Source organism: Aquila chrysaetos, chromosome 6 (genome assembly GCF_900496995.4).
Source record: "Aquila chrysaetos chrysaetos chromosome 6, bAquChr1.4, whole genome shotgun sequence".
Classification (NCBI taxonomy): domain Eukaryota; kingdom Metazoa; phylum Chordata; class Aves; order Accipitriformes; family Accipitridae; genus Aquila; species Aquila chrysaetos.
In genome coordinates, this window is record NC_044009.1 from 12,855,377 (window position 1) to 12,878,727 (window position 23,351).

Below are 23,351 nucleotides of genomic sequence, written 5' to 3' on the forward strand. Positions count from 1 at the left end.
AGAAAACAAAGCAGTCTTACAACACAACTGGGGTTGGTGGGGATTTTGAGTAATTATTTTGGAAACGGCTTCAGGATCTGGCAACTTTTTGCTGTATGTCAAACTGTCAGCCGGTCCGTCCAAAATCCACCCCTGCATAACTCCGAGCGCCGCCAGCCCAGGATTCCAGGGAGCTGAGCGTTTCACCTGGTGAGCCCTGCGGGGACCCTGGCACCCAGGGCAGGAGCGGGCAGCCAAGCTCGCTGGCTTTTCCAAAATCATTTCTCGTTTCTAGCAGCCTTAAAAAAATGAACTGCGGCAAAACGCAATGCCATGAGTGCAGCAGCGCTGTGGATTAATGGGAAATGTCAGGCTTGCTGTACTTAATCCTCCTCCTGCAAAATGCCTCTTTTAAACCATTGATAATCTTTTACTTAGAAAACCGTTCTTGCCACAAAAAATGCCAGATTTCTGGGGAAAAAAGTGTGAGCAGTGAGTGAGTGTATTTAACTTTCCTTTCCAAAAGGCACTAGTTTGAACTTTTAGTTGCTAGACAGTAAGTGGTAATGCTGTCATCCGAGATTTACATGCACTGCAGTTAAACCATCAGTATATACAAGGATGCTCTAAGGGAGGGAAGCAGCAGCAAGCTGGGTAGGGGAGCCTGAAACACGTATGCTGTAGAAGAGCTGCCACAGCCGTCCAGTTATTTCCAAAGCAGGCTGTGTCATGGCCTCTGCAATATTCCAGTCAATCTAATGCAATGCTCATTTTTTTTCATTAACCTCCAACGCAACCACCCCATCTGCAGAATTAATCACTGCTGGAAAACTAGACAAGTATTTTAGAAATAACAAACTACTGCTTTCGACCCTAGCAACATTTTTTTCAGGCCTTTCAGTTCCACTTCAGTTCATTGACCACTCATAATCTTGCAGATCCCATTTATAAGGCATATATATTAATTGCATACACGCTTAAATAATTTCTACCTTTTTTCAAGAGTGACAGCTTATTTGGCCTTTGCCCACTAGGATATCCTAAAATTGAGACACTCGCATCTCAGATGAGATTCCTAGCAGCACACTGGAGTGCTTTCACCCCAGGTTTGGAAGCTAATTTTCAGGGGGTTCAAGCTGGATGCTATTCCTTGGGTATTTTCCTGCCCGTCTAGGCACTGAGCTAGGAGGGTCTCAGTTTGGAAATCCCTATTGCTTGCACCGGTCTGTGAAACCATGTGGTGTGGTCCCCCCTTGGCACAGCCTTCCCAAAAGCTTTTCATCACGGGTGGCCAAAAGTCGCCCCTTCCCCAGGAACACAAGGAAGAGCCTGCGTTTCTCCCACACGTCTCACTTGCTCCCTGGGTGGGAAAAAATCCCCAAAGGTGGCTGCCTTGACATCCTGCCCTCATTCCCCCTATACCTGCCCTTTCCAGCCCCGCTTTCCTGGAGACCACAGCAAAAGCCATGCCTATGTGCAAATCTTCAATCATCTGCCCAGGTTATATCTTTATAATATCAGATTTTAATAGAGTAATACAATGAGGTCATCGCAGCCGGCTGCACTTTTATTTCAGCACGGTCGCTATAGCAGCAAAGGTCGAAACAAAACATATAGTTCACCAAAGCAAAGTTTCCTGGCTGATGGTATTCATTTTTCTTTATGAGCTGACTTTGGAAGACAGCGGAGCGGCAGCTAATGGAAACTCGAACGTCTTTCTCTCTCCCCTGTCTGCTCCTCCGTCTCCGCAGCAATCGAGATAAAGGTTAGACATCTGGTTCGGATCTGCTCTGTTTAACCAAAGAAAAGACCCGCTCCTGCCTTCTCGTAAATCATCCCGCAGCTGGAGCACAGTCCCAGCTATTTGCTGGGGCTGTTTACCCCGCCACATCCAATTTAGCCATGGGTTTTGCTTTCGGAAAGGCTGCGCTTCCAGCGAGCTGCCTGCTGCCATTTTGTGAGTGGTCCCTAGCTGCTGGGCTGGAGCTCTGGGCGGGTGGGTTCTCTGGGCTGAGAAATTATCATGGGTTTAAAATTATCTTGGGATTTAAAGCCATCCGGGATGCCAGTCTTGGTGGCAGGCACGCCAGCTCGTGGGAATGGTGCTTGCTTGCAGTGAGCTCCCTGTGAGATGCTGCTCCCTGGGAGTGACCACCCTGCCCCAAAGAGCTTATGGGCATGCAGGAGCTGTAACTCATAGGCAGAAGGAAAACGAGCACCTATAAAATCTAGCATCTTCCAAATCCCCTTATCTCAGCTTATCACCTCCTTGTTACTCAAGAGGCTTAATGATTTTAAGGTTGGGAGATGTATTATACCCATCTCACAAGCGGGAGGCTGAAGCAGGAGGGGACAAAGGGTAGGGTGATGGCCACACAGAAGACCCGTGGCCGAGGAAATGCCCACACTTATGTCTCAATTATCTGAAGATCCTTTTCTCCAGGCTCAGCTGCTTCAAGTTTATCTGCATCTATGCTGAAGCACTTGGATACAGTCCTAATTTCCAGGACCGCCTGGCATGGAGGACATCCTTTTCCTTAAACTCTTGACCTTGCAATGTCAACACTCGCAGTGTAGGGCATTGCTTTGGCATGGTGTTGCTGGAAAACCTGCTTCAACTGAAAGGAGCTAGGCAGGTACATGTGTACATCCATATACTTTTAGACTGGCTTCCTTTACTGGTGTAATAAATTTAATACTGGCTAATAAAATGTGTCAGAGCCACTTTGCCTCTCCTTGTAAAGGTTTCCCGAGAAGGCTATGATTAAATGCAAAGCTACAGCATTTAGAGAACCTAACCAAGCATTAAATGCTGGTGCTATCCTAAATTTAAGGGTCTGGCTGCAATGCTTAATTCTGCTACATGTCCTACCCTTCATTTTTATGATACCATCGGTATCATAAAAGGTTATGTCTCTGCTCTGGTGTTGAACCCTGTGGTTTTCACCAGCCAACTTGTAGCTCGCTTGCCTCCAAGGGCAGCATGTTCATCCAAACCCCTCTGGTTCTCAATTAGAGCAAGTGAGATTTGAGACTGGCTATTGCAAAAGCCATGTAATAGCTTGTCCAGGGACTGTCCACTATCACCCTTTAGGGCAATTGTAGAATTGCCCTAAATCTCTGGAGTTTTCTGGGAACAGGTTAGACAAACCTTTGCAGGGCTGATGTACGTCGGGTTGACCCTGCCTTGGAGACCCGCATAAAGTCCAAGTGAGTCTTGGATTTAGTGCTTTGTCTTCAAGTCCTGATGCTAATTCTGTCCCAGTCAGCAGAGCCATCAGCCCTTATTTTACCAATCTGACCCTTCTCATGGAGTATTTCACAGTCAGGTTGCCCAGAGGAAGACACAAGAAGTCCTACATCCCCTCCTGCATCCACACCTCCATGTAGGAGTGGGTCCTGGTTGCCTAAATGTTAGCCCCTACTGCAAGTCAAGACGCTCAGTGGTGGTTGACAATATCTGCGTGGGGTTGGAGACATGGCAAAGGTTAAGGACAACCCACCTGCATTGTGTAACTAGTGCCTGAGGGTTTCTGAAATGACACGTCACACCCAGATGTGGATAACCATATCCCACCTGTACTGTCTATATCGATGCTCAGACCTTCATAGCATCGCTTCAGGGTGCCTCAGAGCACGAGTCCCACATGCGAGTTATGCTAAAACATGTGGCCAAGCCTATCCAAAAGAAGATGTGAGCAGGTCAGAGCAGAAGGAAGATGCCAGCTTACCCTCTCCACTGACACTGAACTTTTTAACAAGACATCTTGGCCATTAGTAGAAGTGATGTAGCTGTTATGGTCTGGCAATGAGAGATGCAGTTTATAGGGAGTGGTAGTATCTTTTGTTAGGCTGATGTGCCTCAAGAAAGCAGGCTTTCAGGCACACAAGTCCTTTTCAGGCTACAGCCTGCGGGTTTGAGAGCATCAGCCCAACCACGGGACATGTCCTCCAGCAACTTTGTCAGGGCTCATGCTGAAAGGTGGAGAGACTTTCTGAACAGCATTACACCACAGAACAGGTCTTCACCAGGAGACTTTTCTTCCAGTGAAGCTCTTTTATTTCATGACATGCCTTCAGCTTATGGGGAAATGCTAGGCTTGAGTCCAGCTTTTATGTCTTGCTCTCAGGCAGGGGTGGAAGACCGACACTGTACCTTTCAAAGCAAAGTGATGGGCATTTTTGAAGCATATTTCTGCATAAGAAGTCCTCCTTAAAGGACTACATCCTCTGGATTACAGCACACACATCCATCACATCCATCTTGAGTTCAACACAGTGTTTCTTTTAGGATGCCACAAAGAAATGGTTTCACAAGGGGATGAGAACTGTTTAGCCAGAGCTAATTTGTCTGCAGGAAAAAACACATTAGGGGAGCAGCCCCCTCCCCTGACATGGGGGACTTGGTGACTGGGGGCGGGGGGATGCTAGCTGGATCTGCAGCACAGGGGTGCTAATAAATGGCGGTGGGAGGTGGTGAAGGCCACCTCGAGAGCAGCAGGGTGCTGATGTCGGGTCTCACCATCGGCAGCCAGGAGCGGAGCGCGCTGCTTGGGGCTCTGCTGGGCTGGGCTGAGCTATTTTTACTCCTGGTCTGGCCACGCTGGCAGATGCGCTCCCAGCTGCAGATGACTTCCATGTGTAACCCCGTGTGGCTGCTGGCCGGGGGCCCGGGGCGTAACGTGCTTCCTTAAAAGGCTTGGGAGAGGTGACTGCAACACCCCGCAGCCCCAGGGATGGGATGGGGTAGGAGGGGATGGGGGGCCCCCTTCCCAAGCCGCCTGCTCCCCCGGCACACTGGGAAAACCCGGGCTGCACCTTCACATCCTGGAGCGCTGCACGGCCTGTCGGAAGGAGGTTTCCCAGGAAATGGAGGCGGCACTGGCATTGGGAAAACCTCTTCTGTGCTGCAGAGGGGTGGGAGGCTGGAGGGAAGGGTGATTTGCGGGTCACTTTAACCTAGCTGCAATTTTTATACTCCCTGAGAGCAAAAGAGGGGGTCTTGGGCATGCCCCCGTGCACGGTGAAATGCAGGGCAGGCTGCTCTGTCCTCCGGAGCAGCCACAGCTGGGTGCAGCCATTGCAAGAGCCAATTATAATAATGAATTAAAAAAAATTTACCCATTCCCCTCTTTTTTAAAGAAGCCCTTGTAATGTGCTCAGAGAGGGTGCCGAATAAACAGCGCAGCTTCGCAAGCGCAGCTGCCAGGGCTCGGCTCATCCCCAGTCGAGCAGTGTCCCTGCCATCCCCGAGTCCTGCACAAGTGGCTTGGTACTGATGGGAAATTTTGGGAGCTGGCCTGCTCCACATGCCAGGAATGGCATAAAAGCTGGGACACCTAAAAATGTAAATCCCTGCAGGGACAAAGCCCAGAGCAGCCCTACTCGCTCCCCTTGCCACAAGGAATCTGCACACAGACGAGTCAAGGTGTGCCTCTTTGACCCCTGTGGATCATATGCGGCATTGAATGGGGAACCTGAGGTGCCTGGCCAGCTTAATTTAGCCTTGTAAATGGTGTTACGGAAGGCAAGTTGTCCTGTTGGGACGGCTGCTTTCAAAGGCATCATGTACGACACACGTGGAGTGTCTCATGTCATGGTCCTTGAAGACCCACCTGAAGTGCTTCAGAAAGTAGCACCCCAAAGTATGGGGCAGGTGAGCACCAGGTTGCCTTCTCCTCATGACAGTCCCACCCTGACCCACGTAGGAAGACACTGGATAAGCCTTAAATCGTAGGCTTGGTCTCCTTTTCAAGATTTAACCAACGCAACCCTGTGGACCTGCTCTGGTTTTGGCATTCAGCTGCCTCTTCTATGGTGTGTGCCTGCAAGGCTCACGTCTTCCTTCTCAGCACCTCCACCGGGCCATGGGAAGTGTTCTCAGCACCCACCTGCAGACCACAACTGAGGCTTGGGGAAATTTAGGACCTCAGCCCCACAGCCCAGAGCTGCCCTGTGCCCTGGGGGGCATGAAGTTCATCTGCTTCATGCTCTTAGGAGGACTTTTTGGAGGGGCAGGGAAATGTGCATTCTTTCTGTGAATTTTGGCTTCCTTAGGTGAGCTCAGATAAGGACAGGAATACCCTGGGGTAAAAATCATCATGGCTGTGGACAGCAGAGGAGACACCCAAAAATGCCCATGGGGTCATTGAGTCAGGCAGGTTAGAAGAGACCTCCAGATGCCTGTGGTCCAACACCCTGCTCAAAGCAGGGCCAGCTGAGGCCACATTGCTCAGGGCCATGTCCAGCCGAGTTTAAATTCCTCCAGAATGGAGATTCCACAACTGAGATATCTCAGTTTCTACCTTTTTCCAAGCTGGAAAATTCCAGGTTACAGGCAGGACCTCAGTGATGTCCCCCTGAATATCCATACTACATCCATCCTCCCTTTAAGGGCCAGTGGGATTTCCCTCCAAATAAATGCTTTTCAGACCCTGGAAAATTATTCCAGTGATGCCCACCATGGCTTTTACAAAGTCAAAACCACGAGTTTCTCAAAACCTCCATTAGACTTTATTTAAAAGTTCTTTGTATAGACTTCCTGACACAGAATCCACAATAAAAATAAAATTCCCCTCCCACCCACCACCCCGCCTCCCCAGATTGCTTTGCTTTGTATTTTATAAAACATATAACATCAGAACAATGCCAGAGGCATCCTACACCACAATTTAAAATTTTTTTAACTGAGGCCTTGGTCCCAGCAGTGCATTTGCATTTGGAAACCTTGCTTCCTTTTCCTTGCTAGTTCGGTTGGCCATGTATGTTACAAATGCATACAAGAGATCTAGTTTGAAATTTAATCCAGCAAAAAGAGAAAAAAAAAAAAAAAAAAAGGAAGAATGAAAAATTGAATCGCTTGTTTATCAGAAGTAGCTACTCTCTTACATGAAGGCTTCCTCTGTAAAGTTATGCTCAGTTATGAAAACAATAAAAGCAAGCACGTAACAGTTGCAGTGAAATTATTATGGGGGGTTTTTTTTGTCTCATTTTTACAGTGCCTTAGATAGGCAGGATGCCGGAATCGGAAAGAAAGGGTAATTTAGAGACGTGTTGAGAGACAATAACAATCTGCAATTAGGTAAATATTTGGTAATGTTGAAGCTATACAATATAACCCGGACACATGTAGCACTCAGTCCACAAACAGTTTAGCACCATATTGGTAGGTCATGCAGCAAAACACTTTCTTCAAGGTTTGCTTGGAAGTTAAAAGCATGAAATAGTACAGTGCAAGGTAGTCTATACCCTTAGCTTCTATAGGGGTAAGGTGGCAACAGCTGATGCTCCTGGCTGTCTCAGAGGTATGTGTTGACAGGTCGCTGGCTCTATGTTCCTATCGTTGTCACCACGCCAGGGTTGATGTTACCTGAAAAGGTTTTGTGGAGAAAAAGAAAAATAAATGAGGTTATTCCACACATGGAAAGCCGTGCAGGACGTTGAGGGAGTGTAAATGAGTTAATTGCCAGGACTTGCTATGGAGCTCAGAGCACAACAACCAAGCTCACCCCAGCCATGTACCAGACTGGAAATGCCAGGGACTTGGCTGGCCCCCTCTCCAGCTGCACATATGCTGCTTACCAGGGACGCAAACTTTTTCACATTCTTTCTGTGTGTTAAATCTGTTCTCGTTGCCTCCGCAGCCGCCGTACCAGAACCGGGCGCAGCTCTTGGTCTCAGGGTCGTAATACCATTTCAGCACAAAGTTCCTGCAGGTCCCCTCATCTTTTTGCAGCCGGCAGATATCTGTGACTGCAGATAAAAGCAGGAGCAAGAAGAGTCAGCAATAGCACTCCTGGGTGAAACACAGCCTCTCTGAATGTATTTGTATGGCAGATAAATGCCTGCGAGAAGGGCTGGCATGCAAGCTTGGAAAGGGCAACCACAGCATAGACTTTGCACATCCGCTGTGACTAAATCCCATCTCTTAGTTTGCAAAGAGAAGGTCTTTGTTTGGAGGTCATCAGCCCTGATCCACAAGCCCTCAGCCATGTTGCTGTCATGCATTCATGGAGTGATGCTGAGATAAAGGAAGAGTGCTGCATAGCAGCGGTTGTCTGCAAATCCCCTGGATTTGCAGGAAATTAGTCGGCAGGTCTCAGAACTGGGAGAGGACTGGCTGTGCTGCAAGGGAAAGAGTATTGGTACCATCATTTTCCCATTAAAAATACTGTCTTCCCTCAAAAAGAGAGGTCTTCTATCTGAAGATGCTCCTGGACCTACTACACACTGCCCCGTGACATTCTGCATCCCTTGCTGAGTAAGCAAGGAACAAAATAACAAAGTACTTGGATGTGTTAAAATGAAATTGCCAAATAGATTTTAAAAAATAAAATAAAAGACTCTGATATTAGCCACTAATTTACCATGAAGTCACAAACAAGGCATCCCTTGCACACAGGGACGCAGAAGCAGCTCGTGCCACCTCTGCTCAGTACGGCATAACCATCAGCCATCATGGTTTGTCCTGGAAAAGTCTTGTTACCATAGCCCTGAGTCAGGCAGATCCTAAAAATTTCTGGTATCACGCTCATCACTGGCCCTTACCAGTGGTACGCCTTCAAGCTCTTGCTGTCCAGCCTTGGGCGTGAGTAAAAATCATAAGTCATCAGTCAAACAAGTAAATCAGTATAACAGCCAGCACCAAAAAATGAATTGGGATGAGGGGGAGTCAGACAAGCAAAGCGTGGAATTCCTCTTACTAGAGGGGTATTTGCAATCAGGACCCCTTTTTGAATTAAGAACAAAAAGGTCCTTTACCTTCTTTTTTTTTCCAGAAGCAAAGCTAAACCAACAGGTATGGAGTACACCAGCAATGACTGCTGGGGAAATTCAGGTCTTGAAGTTATCTTCTGATAATCTTGTCTTAGGATCATGCCTTTTGTAAACTAGGTGCCAGAAATCAAGCTACTTAAGAGACTTGTCTGAAATTGTGGTTAACAGCCCCAAGCCTTCTGTAGCCCCCTTCCAAATCACACAGGGCCCCCAGAAATAGCTGTCTGCTAACAGCAAAGGTGCCTGAACTAGCTGTGGTCCTCGGATTGCTCACGTGAAGGCAGGATTTTGTGAGATCAAGAGCTCAATGCTGGTAAAAAATAATTTTATATTCACTTTTCTATGATTCTGCCTATCCCAACCAATAAGAAAAAGCAATTGGCCACTAGTTGCAAGGGGCTGAGAGATCTTACCAGGCCTCTGTCCTACCAGAAACAGAGCTCCAACATACCCACAAATAGGAAAGAGTATATAGATATAGGGTGAATATATAAAAAGGTGCATTTGCCAGCAAGTTTCTTTGGGGCCTAATGAAAGCAAAAGCATACTAAACCCTTCTAAAGTTTTCATGGGAAGAAAGGCGCAGAAGATTATCCCTGAAATCCCAACTAGAAAGTAGGTCTGGCAATGGACCCTAGGCAATAAGAAAGCCCTGGCAACGGGTTTACTTTAAAGGAAATTGTGGCTGGTGCTGGCGGCTGCCCAGAGCCCAGGAACGCTGCAGCGAGGCCGGGATGCTCCCGGGATGGACAGGGAAATGCCCAGACCAGTGTCAGGGACCTTGCAGCCCAGCCACAGGTATGCTTCTGGGTAGACCTGGCCAAACATCTAAACCCTTTCTGCCCACTCATTTTAGTTGCATTTTTCCCTCTTCTGCACGCAGGAGTCCCTCTGTGCTGTGAGCGACTGAACGGATCGCTGCCAGAACAGCGCTGTCGTCAAAGGGGTCAGACTCAAGTGGTCCGTGCTGCGGTCATGACGGAGATTGGGTGGTTTGTTTGAGCAGTGGGTTTACTGTTTAGGTAGGAGGAGCTGGGAATATGTCCTTTCTGAGAGAGGAGACATGTCTGAAGGGACGCTTCTGCCCATTGTCCTGTTCTAAATGTAGCTTTTTGAAGCAGGATTTCTTTTTTAATCTCCGTTTTTCCTTGGAATTTGAAATCAATATAGACTGTCCAATTCAGCTTTGCTTTTGGGCTCCTACAGCCAAAAGCTTCCCCATGCCTTTGGCAGACTCTTTGCCTTTTTATATTCAGACTTTTTTTTTTTTTTTTCCAAAGTCCATCTCCCTTCTTCCCTGCCTTCCAAAACACTGAAAACCAGCAGATGTGAATACAAGAATGACTCTACCCGAAACCCTGCACACCCTTTCGGGAATCCAACCAGTAATCAAAACATTCAGCTGATGGGAGGTATAATACAATTTTTCTCTGTGGCATGGCATCCAGGCAGCTCAGCTTTCGCCCCCCTTCATCCCCTTCGAGTGGAAGCAGCCTTCAGGATCAGCAGATGCACAGGGAAATTCAATCAGCACTTTAGAGGCAGATCTGGCTTCAGGAAAACTGCTGAAAATTCACTTGTATTGTAATCTTCGGTTCGCCTGCCCTAATATTCACACTGTGTGGACTTGTGCCACTCTTCAGTTTCAGAGCACCATCAAACACCATCTAGTAACTCCTCTGGCTGAACCACTGGATGGCATTTTAACCCAAACCTCCCCCACTACCAAAAATCCCAAGCCCAAAACACAATAAATGAAACAAAAGCTTATCCAAAAATTTGAAAGAATTGATGGAGAGCAAGAACTAGGGGGCTAAAATGTGTTTTAAGGTGTGGCTGGCTCTGGCTGGTTCAAAAGATGGGGACAGCCACCATAAGCCAGGGTTTTAATTCATCCCATGGAGAAAATGTGTCTGGGCTCCTCAGTTGCACTTACAGTTAATTTTGTCATGGTAAAAAAATAATAATTAAAAAATCTATATCTAAAAATTCAATAATTAAAGGTTACCACAGCATTTAAAAGGCTTCAAAGGGGAGGTGGGTCTGGTGCATGTTTTTGCACCCAAAGAGCCCTAAGGTTTGGGAGAGCAGCTCATTTCTCGGTGTTGCACCTGGCTCCAGTACCTGGTGTAGGCTGAACCGAGAGCCTGACCCAATGCCCAGCATTTTAAAAGCTGAGCTGTACATGAACTCCTGTGTCTCTTTTTCCATGGTGGATTCAAGCTCTGGTTTTGCAGCAAATGAAAAGAGAATAAAGTGGTGAATAGCGCGGGGCGGGCAGAGATGCGAGCATCCCTCCAGGGCCCCTCAGTTGCTTTTCTTGACTATCTGCCCAGGGCAGAATGGCGCCAAGTTCATGAAATATCACTTTAGCCTGAACAACAGTTGCTGGAAACATCATCAAGGCATGTGATGATGATCAGAAGGGGCTGGCCCGTGGGATGGGGCTAGCAGAAACATGCACCCTCTGGAGAAAAACACATCACGGAAGATTCCCTACTCTGTGAGGATGAAATTCTGCTCTAGATTGAAGGTACAGGTTTCTGCACAAGCCATACGCTGCTTCCTCTGGCTGAAAAGTCCTCAAACTGCAACCAATGGACCTTTGTCCATGATGCCCGTTTGCAGCCCAGAAGCACCTTGCAATCTCCTTTTGCAAGCAGCTGCCACTCCAGGCATCTCCATGGCTGGTGGTGGCCCCTCCTCACTTGCCTGCATGTTTCTGCAGGGGCACCCACAGCTGGACTCAGGCTGCACTGACAATTTTGACAAAAATTCTCAAGTCTGATTTGGGGAGCCTAAAATATACCTAAGAAAACCAAATTGTCGGGGGGGGGGGGGGGGGGCAGACCTTAGTTTGACTTTTCAAACCCTGTCATGCCCCCACGAGGATTAAAGCCCTGCTGTTAGGTACCAGAGCTTGCCTCACTCCTAGGTTTCCCTCCCATCTCTGCAAAGGGCCTTGAAACACCACTAGAAGGGGGAAGCTGCTATGATAGCAAGGCTTTTCTGGGGTCTGGTTCCCATCCCAACCCCTTGCTGAACCAACACAGGTGATTGCAAGTCTCTACTTCCTTCCCAGGTCTTGAAGAGATTTGCAAACACAACCCCTAAATCTCAGAAACTCCTTGAGGAGAGGAGGTCATTGCCATTTTCCTGTGGGCTCCTCCCTCAACTTTGATTTTTATCTTTTGGTGCAAAAGGAAAATATCTGCAGACAAGACCCAGGCCCCATAGAGTAATTTTCCGTCAAGTGTTTTGGTTACAGGCAGTGAAACGTTTGCAATTCTTTGCATCTCAGCAAAGGCACGCTACTGAATGGTGGCATTGCTAGTCATGCAGTGATGACAGAAACTGCTTTGGGACCGTGCCACGCTCCAGTTCAGCAACCCCATGCTACTCATGAAATCCAGTGCCCAATTTTGCCATATAGCTGTGGTTTGCACTCAGGTCGTGCAAACACAACATGTCTTGGTGTGACAACACGCATGCAAGGTGATTTGTTCATGCAAAGCAGATGGTAGGGCATGGTCATGTCAAGGAGCAAATGAAAACCAAGTCTATACTACTGGTGATCTTGTATCGGACAAGCTTGGATGCATGCTATGAAATGGTGAAGGTGAAATAATGGATTTGCTTTGGTTTGTGATTTTTTTTTTTTTGGGGTGTTACCTGATGACAATCTTTTCTCAAGGGGTGGCTGCTGCATGGCTTTCTCAGCTGCTGCTGGAGGAGAAAGTGCGTGGGTTTGGATTTTAAACAACGTTTTCTCTCCAATCCAAACATTATTTGACAATATGATAAAATGCAAAAGGATTAATCCCCACACGGTACTTACATGGTTTTAAGCATTTGCTAATGCACTCAGCTTCGGCCTCAAATCTATTGGCATTACCACCGCAGCCACCATACCAACCCTGGCTGCAGATCTTGTTTTTGTAGTCAAAGAACCACACAATCTGATAGTCCTTGCACTGCATGCCCATGTCAAAGTCCAGCAAGCAAGGGTCTGGCCAATCTGCATGTCAAAAGGTGCAAAGGTTAAGTGACTCTGAAAGGGTTAAAAGCTGAAAAAGCAAAGAGATTGAAAAGAAAAAAAGCCCGGTACAGGACTAGTGGCATTTCCTTGTTGTGTGATTTCTTTTGCTAAATGCAAACCTTCCCCAGCCTCCAGCTTGCCTCTCCCTGCTCTTCATTTCGTTGCACATCCAAGCCCAAAGTCCCTGGACCAAGGTGGTGGGAGCCCCTTACTCCCCACTGGTGCACACAGGATTGGTCCCTCACACAACTTCCCCCATCTATTTTCAAAGCTGTTTGTCTTGGCAGTAACTTTGAATCCTTAAGTGTGTTTATTTTATCTCTAAAGGCAGGCTGCACCTGGTAGACTTTAAGGCTTGATGAGGATTTAAACATATGTTCCTTTCCTGCCCAGAAATGATAATTTAGGTCCAAATCCCAGAGTTTTTATTAGCAAAGATAGGCCATCCATGCTAGGAGCTGCTTTGCCTATATAAGGAGGGCAGAATCTGGGGCTTCCTCCGAGGTCTGTTGGAAAAGATTTATGCATGGGCCTCTCCCGTTGCACAGAGGACTAGAAAAGACTCAGCTACACAACCCATCCCAAATCTCCTGCCCTGTTTAATGTCCTTAGCCTGTTGAAAAACTTCAGATTAGCATCCCCGGGGAATGTTTCCCCCAAACTGCTGGCTGCCATAAATCCTCGGGCAGAGGCGTTTGCTGCAAGTGGGTCAACAAGAGGAGCTGAGATTGCGAGGTCTGCGTTGAAGCACAGAGGGAGCACGCAGCACATCCATTTTCCTTCGGGCAGACCTACACACCTTGTTTCCAAAGGGCTGGCACAGAATGGGTTAAACAAAGCCACGGGAGTGCGTGTCACCTGGTGGGGACAAGCCAAGTGAAGGCTTCAGAGGGGATGTCAGTGCCAGGGAGAGGGACCCAATGAGTGGGAACACATGGGAAGGGTGGGATGATGGGACATGCAGCAAGGCAGAAATTAGATGGTCCCTGCCAGGCGCAAGCCCTCAGCCCCTCCGCTGCAGCAAGCTCCGGTGGTACCACCAGCCAGGCATGAGGTCCATGCTCATCCCTTTCAACGCGAGGAGCCAGACCCCAACAGCAGCTTTGCAACTCTTGTTGGCTGAACGCACTGAGCAGCAGTATCTCCACATGCTCTCAGACCACCTCAAGAAGAAAATGAACCACAGTGCAAGCAAAACGCTTGAAGAAAAACATGAGAGTGAAGATTCAGGGATGAGTTCCAGATGCCAGATCCATAGTTGGTGCCTGTGACAGGGCTGTGCCTGTGTTGCTTTATGAAGGCTGATAGCCCTTCCAGCCCCTTGGAGGAGGGGTTGCAGCCTGGCACTTACAGTACAACGGACTGTAATAGTGCCGATATAATGAGCTTGATGTCAACAAAAGCAATGAGATGACGTATTAACAGCTACAGTGATTATGGGTTATTAACACAGGTTAACAGCATTAACAACAGAGTAGGAGCTGACAGCTCACTCATTTAGCAGTTTACTACATACACCACTGGTGACAGAGAAACAGGGGATGGGCAGATGGGTGAAACTGGAAGGAGGCTACCAATTAGTCAAATTTATGCAAACGTTTGATACTAACTCCTCTGCAATCCCTGGCTGTTGGTCACACCCTTCTTGAGACCTGTGTGTTAAACCAAGGAGCCAAGACCTATTCTTTGCCCCAAATGGGGAAAGAGGGAGCGAGCAAACATCAGGTGATGTTCTGCATCCACACCTGCATCTACACATGCCGGGGAGGCCATGGGGCACAGCTTGTCCCTGGAGAGCAGCCAGCGCTTGGGCCCTGGTTCACCTCCCATCCTTGCGATGGAAACAGGACCCAGTTTGAGTCTCCCATTAGGATCATAGCAACTTCAGGGGGCTCTGGCTCCAGCATGGGGCAGACACCCCAATACAGGGCTCAGACCCGCATGGCCAAGGATGTCATCTACATCGTGATCTGTTGGCTCTGCAGAGCAAAAGACTCGCAGATCCTTTGGTCCTAGCAGGGCTCTGAGAAAGGATGGGTTTAGGTGCAGGCAAGGGGAAGACCAGTGCAAATGGCCAGGCTCTTGCTGGGGGTCCTGGCAGAGCCCCCCAGCCCAGCACTCCCACCATCACCCATACTCACCACTCTCGGGCCCTTCCAGCGGCTCGGTGTTGAGCATCATGTTGGCCAGGGACACCTTGGGCTGTGCCTGAGTCTCTGGGGGGAAGAAGCAGCGGGGTCAGCCAAGGGGAAGGGGATCTGCAGCAGTGCCCTCTGCGCAGCCATAAACAAACTCACTGGCCCCAGCTGCAGCACAGGGGACCCACACAAGTCGCGGGAGTCGGGTCTGGATCTGTTTACCCTAGCACATACATTTCAGAAATGTTTATTGGAGGCAGCTGACAGGATGAGTAATCCACAACCACCCAGCCGCACAGGGACGGGTTTGCCTTGCTCTCCTCAGCCAGCAGCTCTGCTGTGTGGTCAGGCTTATCCTCAGGGGTGACTGCAAAGGAGCATCTTCAGGGGCCCATGCAACTGCTTTGGATGGCCGCCACTCACCCCACAGCATGCGACTGGGCAGGGCTGAAGGAGCCGGATATGGCCTCTCTCTCACCAGTTTAGTTTTGCTCCTCTGGCCTTAAAGATGGCAGAAGAAAAAATGGCATCCTGCAGGGGATCAAATAGTTCATGATGGATCTTCTCTTGTTCCCCTGCAGCCCTCAAGGACTGTCCATGCATTGCATGCCTCTCCTTGACCACATTCCTCCCATCAAGGCCTTAGGAACTATGTTGTTGAGGATTGTCACTGGGGGAAGAAAACCCTTGTGATGGAAAAGAGAACATGGTTCATGTTGCATCATGCTCTACATGACTGCACCTTATGGCATCACGCCCCTTCCCAGGGCAACCTGTGGCTCATTTTCCGTGGGGCTGGAGGGCTGGAGGGGGCTGCAGCCACAGGAAGGGTTGGATTTGCTTTTCTCTGGTGGAGGGCATGGGTGTGGGTAAGAGGGACAGTCCTTCCCACTGTCCAGGTCACAGCCTGTGAGCAAATGTGGTGTCACCACTGCCTACCCAATTCGTTCCCATTTGAGATTTACTCTATGTGAAATGCAGCTTCCCTGTGCATCAAGAGCTCCAAGTCAGTGCATGCAAATGTTGTTTCTACGCATTGATGTCTTTTCTCAACATTTTTGTGGGCATGTTTATTGCTCGTGAAGGTAAGAGACTTCAGACCTGATCCAAACCCACTGAAGCCAGTGGAAAGGCTCTCCATGGGCACTGAAATTGGCTCTGAAGTGCCAGAAGAAGCCAAATGCAGCACTGGCAGGACCAGCGCAAACTTCTCCACACCACCAAGCCAAGTCACCTCTATGCCAAACTATATATATAAAAAAAAACTGGCTGTGTCTTACATAGCAACTTTTGGCCATGCCAAAGGGGTTGGTGAGGTTTACATGTGATCTGTACACATGTAGCTTGGAACCCCAAAGGACTAAACCCTCCGTTTAATCTCCTCTTTGTGGGGTTTTTTTTTGGATAATATAGTATGTGAAGCAGATAGGTGGCTATGGAAATGGCGATTGGAGAAGAAGATTTTCTTGCTTATTTTGCAGTCAGGCTGGACTGAATTTATTCTGTATTAACCCAGTTTGACTCTTATTATTAATTACAGCAATGCCAACTGGACCCCACCAAGACCCATTGTGCAAAGCCTCCTGCATGCACAATAAGGCGGTCGCCCCTCTGGGACTGGCTTTAATTCTCCCACAATCTGTGTCAATTTAGCACCACTGAAGTGTCAACTTGCATTTGCCAAAGAAACGCATTCGCAGAATTTCGTAACAGGGTCCTGCTGCTGGACTGGAGGATGCCAGAATTGCAGTGACACAACTGAGCATCGCCAGGGCTGGGTTTGTTGGCATCAACTGATTCCCTGTCCCTTACATGGGTTTTTTTCCATTTTTTGTGTCCATTTTATGAAAAAATAAATGTTTGTGTGTTTTCCTTAAGAGGTACTTACTTGTGCTGAATGTCCCTGTGTAGGTTACTTTAGGTTGGGATTTCTGGTAGCCGGTAATGACAACAAGGTATTTCTGTCCGCTTCTGAGTCCTCGGATGACATGCTCAGTGCCGGTCAGGTTTTGCTTCTGCACAAGAGAGTGGTCATGTGCTAAGGTGACAGTGATATCAAAAGCGTAGCCGTTGTGTGTCTCGGGGCTGGCCCAGCGCAGCCTGGCACTATTCTCGGTGACATCTGTGATCTGGATGTCGTGGGTCTTGGCTGCAATGCAAAATCAGAAGAAACGCTAAACAAAGACTTGAAGAGGAAAGGTCTCAAGGAAAAAGTGTCTCAGTGCTGCAGGATCTCCTTCCCAGTCCACAGCAAATAAATTTATCTGCAGCCAGTTGTGGCATGTGCAAACCGGGTTGTGACTTTGCTATCTCAGATGCCCAAGCCAGCACACTGCAGGGAGGCTTTTTTTCATAGCCTAGATGATTTACCCAGTGGTTTATTTATTTCTTAATAATTTTTTAATGAGATTTACACAGCTTGAAATGTAATTCCCAGCACAACTTTCCCAACAACTGTGAACGTGTCCAGTGAGATCCTTCTCTAGGGTGCAATGGATTCACTGAGCTGCTAAAGATCTTCAAGAAAAGCCTGCTTAAGATTGAACAGGTCAAAGAAGCTGTTAGGGAAAGGTTTTCCTGCTACAGCAGAGTATTGGATGAGACCTTTATAAATGCTGCTTGGAAGCAACAGTGGAGCAAGAAGCACCCAGAAATGATTGTTCCCTGCAAGCTGATGAAAGCATTAACCTTGCGAAAGCTGCTTGCTTTTATTTATTGCTTTTTATTTATTATTTATATGGGGACATGCATTCATTGACTGGTTAAGCATCCCTGTGCTTTGACACATGTTCTTTGTTACTTGTTCAGCTACTGCAGAGCTGCCTGCACCCCCTTGCAAAAACACATGGGAAAACTCCTTTACATGAACTGTACTCACATGAAGGAGCGTTAGCATTCCCAAATAGGTCTCTACACTGATTCAGTGAAGAACTAACTATTTATATTAGCTGATGGAGAATTCAAACAATGCCATTGTATGAAACACCATAAATAGCAAAACTTAGCCAAGGGGTAATGCTACGGGGAAAACACAGAAAGCAAATGGGCCACACTACAAAGAGAAATGCTCTGTCGCTGTGCTACTGAGCTAGGCAGCAGAGGATGAATTGTCCCGTGTTTAGACGTCCTGCTTGTGTTTTGCCTAGAGGCAGCCTGTCCCCCACCCAGTTTTGCACAAATTTCTCAATTCAAGTTGACAAAGCCTTAACCCCCCCCCGTGCAGATTTCCAGTTTTGCACCTAAAAACTTGTTTCTGCAAGCATGAAATTTAGCCTTTCGGTGACATTTCCCATAGGAATAATCCTCGCAGGGAGGAAGAAAAGCCACAACCCGCTGCTGTACAGACAAGCAAGAGGTGCTGCTCGCGTGGGGACAGCCTTTCACGTACTGCCTTGTCTTCTCCTGCCACCTGCCGCGGCGGCCGTGGTGCTCGTGGTGGTGCGGCCGGTGGCTTTGGTGTGGGTGGCGGTGCTTGCTGCGCTCTGCGTGGTGGCGTTCACCTGGACAGTGGTGCCGGCTGTGGTCTGGCCGGCGGCTCTGGTCTGGGCTGTGGTGCTGGCGGTGGTGGTTCTGGCACGGGTGTTGGTGCTCGCAACAGGCTTGATGCTCGCACTGACTGTGGTGCTGGCACCGAGGGTCCGGCTTATGGTCGCGTTGGGTGCTGCGTACCTGTCAAAGCAAAAGCAGCTGATGCGGCTTTTTTTTCCCCCATATAAGCAGAATTTGGGAAGTGGAGAGGAGTTGACATAGAAACCATCGGCAAGAACCACCCCCCGCCCCAAGGTCAATAGTCTTTGTCAGTTTTAGAAAGGCCCACAGCCAAGCAGTGAAAAGTGCTGCAGGGCACTGCCTATCCCTTGAGGCACAAGTCTGTCTATACACCAACTTCACACACAGAAGAGTGAATTCAGTAGGCAGCTCTGTAGCATGCCTGATTTCAGGGGGCTTAACCTTCTAAAGCCAGGACAGCTCTGTGCCAGCGATGAGTGAGTGCTGGTGACACAAGCTGTCACTTCTGTTCAGAAAATATTAGTATATATTCTATGATGGATCCTGGATATCAGATAGTCCAGGGCAGCCCAGCCTCTGAAAATAGTTTGTTGAGTCAAAAACCCCAAATTAATAGTAATTTCTGGAATTCCTGATGTGCATGATGACAGTAGCATATACCTCCTTCCTATCCTTTATACTTATATAAATATGAAGTTTAACTCAAATTTAAAATTATGTGTACTTGTCTACCCTTCTCTAGTAGATATATCCATTGCTCTTTTGACCCAGCACTAAAAGAACTAGTAAAATGCTGATAATCCTGATGGTTAGCGTTGAAGTTTCTTTTTCCAAACAGAGACTGGGAAGTGAAGGCTTCCCCCCCAAGACAGGCTGTTAGCAAAGCTCATTCTTTCGCAGACAAGCCACTACTTACACTACTTTATGCCCGGCGTGCCCGGGGCTCTGTCTCTTGGCTTGCTGATCACTCTGGAGCCCCTCGCACTGTTTCCTTATCTCTGGAGACAGGTAGAAAGCAAAGTCGCCTACAGACAGAGAGAGCCTGGCATTAAACAGTGGTGTTGTGGACAGTGGTTACCTACCAACAGCACATTACATATATTTCTTGTTGATTTAAAAACCCCTCTTCTTGCTTGCTCTGATAAAAGCTATGGAATATCTCTTGACTTTTGGTGTGGTTACTGCAGCATCCTGGGCTGGGAGATTTGTTATTCCAGTTTACAAACATGAGAGCAGTAACTACAAGATACCAGAGGGCTGTGTGTCTTAGTCTGTCACATGTAAACAGCTTTCTTATAACAAGGCACTTCCAACCACACAGTTAATATTTTTTTCAAGCGTTAGAAGTTTCCAGGACCCCTGCAAGCAGTAAATGGAAAAAGCAAACTGAGAAAAACTAAGCATTTATTCCCAGGGAAAAATGTGCTTATGTTTGCTTCCTGTTTAGTGCAAGATATTCTTGAATCAGTGGTTTATTAGACCAGTAGACTGATTTTCAGGACGTTTTTTGATATACCTAACTTTCCTAGAAAAGGCCTATTTCTTGTGCTTGCTGGCCAGGTCTGTTTAGGATCTCTGGCAGCTGGCTGTAGCTGGAGATCCAGCCTGTGGTCTCTAGCTAAGCTGAGATGCAAATTTTCAAGGCACATCTGCATATCCCAAACACAGCAGTATTATTTATCCCTGAACAAAGAATCCTGTTCATCTAGTCCTTAAATCTGCATACAGTAACTCCAGCTCTCAGCCCAAGCCGTCCAAATGCCTGCTAGACACGATGTTTATGATGAAGCTGGGAAGAAAGATTTGATGGGTGTTCAGGGAGCTCAGGGGGAGTGCTAGCAGGCTGCGGGGCCAAAAGCCCCAGCAGGACCAGACCCTATGGGACATGTTGCAGATGTGACCAGCAAGCCAGGCAGGATTAGGTCAGATCCCACAGGTGATCCCATAGAGACCAAGTCAAAGCAGACAGAAGTGCAAACTCTACTTGGCAGACCAACAGACTGTATGGGATAACCTAGGGAGGGCAAAGTGAACAAAACCCAGACATATTCAACTAGGTAGACTTATGAGCAGCAACAAACAGACCAAATATTACAGAACATATAAAAAGAGACTAACTTTAGTGGGCTCCACTGCCCAAAGAGGTGGGGATGCTAAAGCCCACACAACCAACAGTCAAGTAGACCAACAGATTAACCCCTCTGAGGTCATATGTTGCCCCTTCCATAATACTTTGGCTGCAGGATGTTATACTTACTTCTGATAAAAGACGGCAGCAGTCTCCCAAAGCGTAGTAAGGGCTCTTCATGAAGCTCACCTGGTTTATCGACCAATTTGAAGAACACATCATTTGGCTCGCTAGCTAGGCTATAGATATTCTTGGCATTCACTTTCCTGCCAATGCCCAAGACAACAAAGAAGTACCCTTTGCATTTTGCATCTGTAACAACCTTCTGCAGGTTCTCAAGTTCTTGTTTATTAACTTTTCCAGTCATCATCAGAACCATGACTTTTAGATCCCGAGGGTTTGGTGCACTTTCAAAAATATGAGCCATTGTGTGTTTAATTGCACTTCCTATAGCCCTCGTGCCATGGAGCTGGGTCATTTGGTTGTGAAGGTAATTAACGATCTTCTCTTTGGATCCATAATCAGTTAGTGAAAACTCAGTTTTTACTGGTGGGAAACTTGAGTTGGTTTCGTATTCATAAGGAGCTTGCTGGAGAACTGCCACTCTTGCATGGTGCTGAGATACTCTTGGCTCAGAGCTGATTTCCAGGTTACTTACAAGGTGGGAAATGTACTTCTTCATCTCATTGAACTGCAGAGGGGTGGTGGACTCCGAGCTATCCATGATGAAGGCTATGTCAGTGTCTACATCTGTTGGGGCTGCTCTTCTGTCTCTGAATACAGGTCTCTGACTACCAAAACCACAGATGGGATCAGGGTCACACACATCTAGAGAAGAAATACAGTAGGTTTCACCTGGAGGAACTGAAGATGACCCTCCCTCGTCATTGCAAAAATCCCTTGTGTCATACAAAATACTATCAAGCCATGGACGTTCACTGGTCCATTACCTGATACCAAAGTCATTTCATCCCAAAACACATTCAGTTATGCATTTAGTATTTTTACATGCTCCTTTGTCCAAACAGATCCCTGAAGCACTCTGTCATAAATGGCAGGCAGCCATATTTTGGTGTGTTTACCTATCGGTGTTTGGGCTGTAAAAGTGGGAACCAGCCAAAAAAGGAGCTTTTCTTTACAAAGTGGAGAATGCCCAGTGAGCCTCATTCACAACACCAACGTTTTCTGCTCAACCTAAGAATGTGCATCCCTTGTCTTCAACAGCAAAAGGGCTGACTCCCAACTGGGCTTCCCTTCTGCACCACTGACAACTGACTGCTGCCTGACCAGAAGGATTTGGCACTGTATAGAGAAGAAATTGGATGCTTTACCCAGACAAATGTGACAAGTCAAGACCCTCCGGATAGTTTCATTCAGCTGACCGCCACTGGCTGGAAGAACAATTGCATGTCCAACCGCTGTGTTGTTGATCTGGTTAGACGCAAACAGAAAAACATAGTGTTGGTAATGCTGCCTTCTGTTAATTTCAGCTCGAAGTAGGGGAGGGCAATCCACAACTCTAAGAGATTCTCTACTCAGCACGCTGCTTTTGGTGAATCCCATTTGGAGGAACCTAATGCCCCCAACATCAGTTAGTGGGACTAGTTTAGAGACATAAACTCCAAGAAAAGGGCCAAGCACTTGAACCAGTGCTCAGTGTGCTCATCTGCAGCTTTTTTATTGCTTTAAATCTCTGTATGTCTGCTCTCCCTCTGCCAACAAAGCTACCGTACTTCTACCTTCCCACCATTTGCCTTTCTGTCAGACCTTTCTCGATATGGGGACTGTCTTGTCTTCTGTTTCATACCACACCTGGCACCCTGGAGCCATGGTCTGGGAAACAAATGACTCATCATAACCTCACTAGCGTTTCACAGCATGCACTGTGTTATGGATTAATCTCCTAATAGATGTGCTGGATGAGTTTGGCCAGCACTGCTTTCTCAGAGCTAAGTGCTTGAAAGGCCTGTGGAAGCCAACCACTGCCTGTAGGAGCAAACGCCATCACTCTCCCCAGCAAATCAGACTGAGATCATGAGCAGAAAATGAAAGAAAGGGTGAACGACTCCAACCTCCAGAGCTCTGGTGAGAACTGGGTCCTGCCTGCTGGTGAGGAACACGGGCATGACCCCAGCATCGTAGAGTTGCAGCACGGCGTCGTTGAGCTGCGGGGAGGCTCTCGTGTCCCCGTTGCTGAAAAAGACAGCCACCTTCCTCATAAGGAAGCCACTCCGGGCACGCTTGAAGGTATTCCTGGCCACAAAGGACATGGCGGTCTCAAGGCTGCGTGGCTTTGTGGTCAGGGTCGCCTGGAAGTTTTGGATCTGCTGGAGGAGGCTCGATTTCTTCCTGGCGTCAGCAAAGCGGATCTCTGTGGTGACCTCGTTGTTGTAGGTGACCAGAGCCACCCGGGCACCCCGAGGACAGTTGCTCTCAGCGATGGTTAAGTTGTTGACCACTCTGAGCACGGTTTGCTTCATCCTGTTGAAAACATCCCTCACAACGCCCGAGGAGGTGTCGATAGCAAAGGCCAGCTCAGTTGGGTAGACAGGGCACTCCTTGGGACCTGCCGGAAACATGTGTTGGGAAAAAATAGTGCCCCAAATAGTTGTCAGGGTGCAAGGACCATGTCCTTGGCAGGGGTAAATCATTCATACCACCTGTGTGGGGAGAGCAACAATTCTGGCAAGCAGTCACACTGGGGTTTAAAGGACTGAAGGTGACTTACCATAGCAGCAAGCTGTGGAAAAGACGGGGGAAAAAAGGCAGTTTGATCAGTGCC

The 23,351-nt window shown here is 47.8% G+C and overlaps 1 protein-coding gene across 5 annotated transcripts in view; it reads right to left on the reverse strand.

Moving 5' to 3' along the window:
* Positions 1-6,459: 6,459 nt before the first annotated feature.
* Positions 6,460-23,351, reverse strand: part of COL6A3 (collagen type VI alpha 3 chain) — a 63,657-nt gene continuing 46,765 nt past the window's right edge. For 2 of the 5 annotated variants that reach the window (XM_030018412.2, XM_030018401.2), the window contains 12 exons: positions 23,298-23,309; positions 22,642-23,135; positions 21,901-22,000; positions 20,699-21,397; positions 19,358-19,466; positions 18,320-18,600; positions 16,820-17,080; positions 14,935-15,009; positions 12,593-12,772; positions 12,427-12,480; positions 7,561-7,731; positions 6,460-7,348 (listed from right to left, as the gene is read on the reverse strand). In XM_030018412.2, coding sequence (XP_029874272.1) covers positions 7,308-7,348; positions 7,561-7,731; positions 12,427-12,480; positions 12,593-12,772; positions 14,935-15,009; positions 16,820-17,080; positions 18,320-18,600; positions 19,358-19,466; positions 20,699-21,397; positions 21,901-22,000; positions 22,642-23,135; positions 23,298-23,309 — 2,477 coding nt within the window. In that variant the 3' untranslated portion in view covers positions 6,460-7,307. The remainder of the gene's footprint in view (positions 7,349-7,560; positions 7,732-12,426; positions 12,481-12,592; positions 12,773-14,934; positions 15,010-16,819; positions 17,081-18,319; positions 18,601-19,357; positions 19,467-20,698; positions 21,398-21,900; positions 22,001-22,641; positions 23,136-23,297; positions 23,310-23,351) is intronic. The other 3 variants (XM_030018408.2, XM_030018407.2, XM_030018410.2) reach the window with 2 other exon arrangements.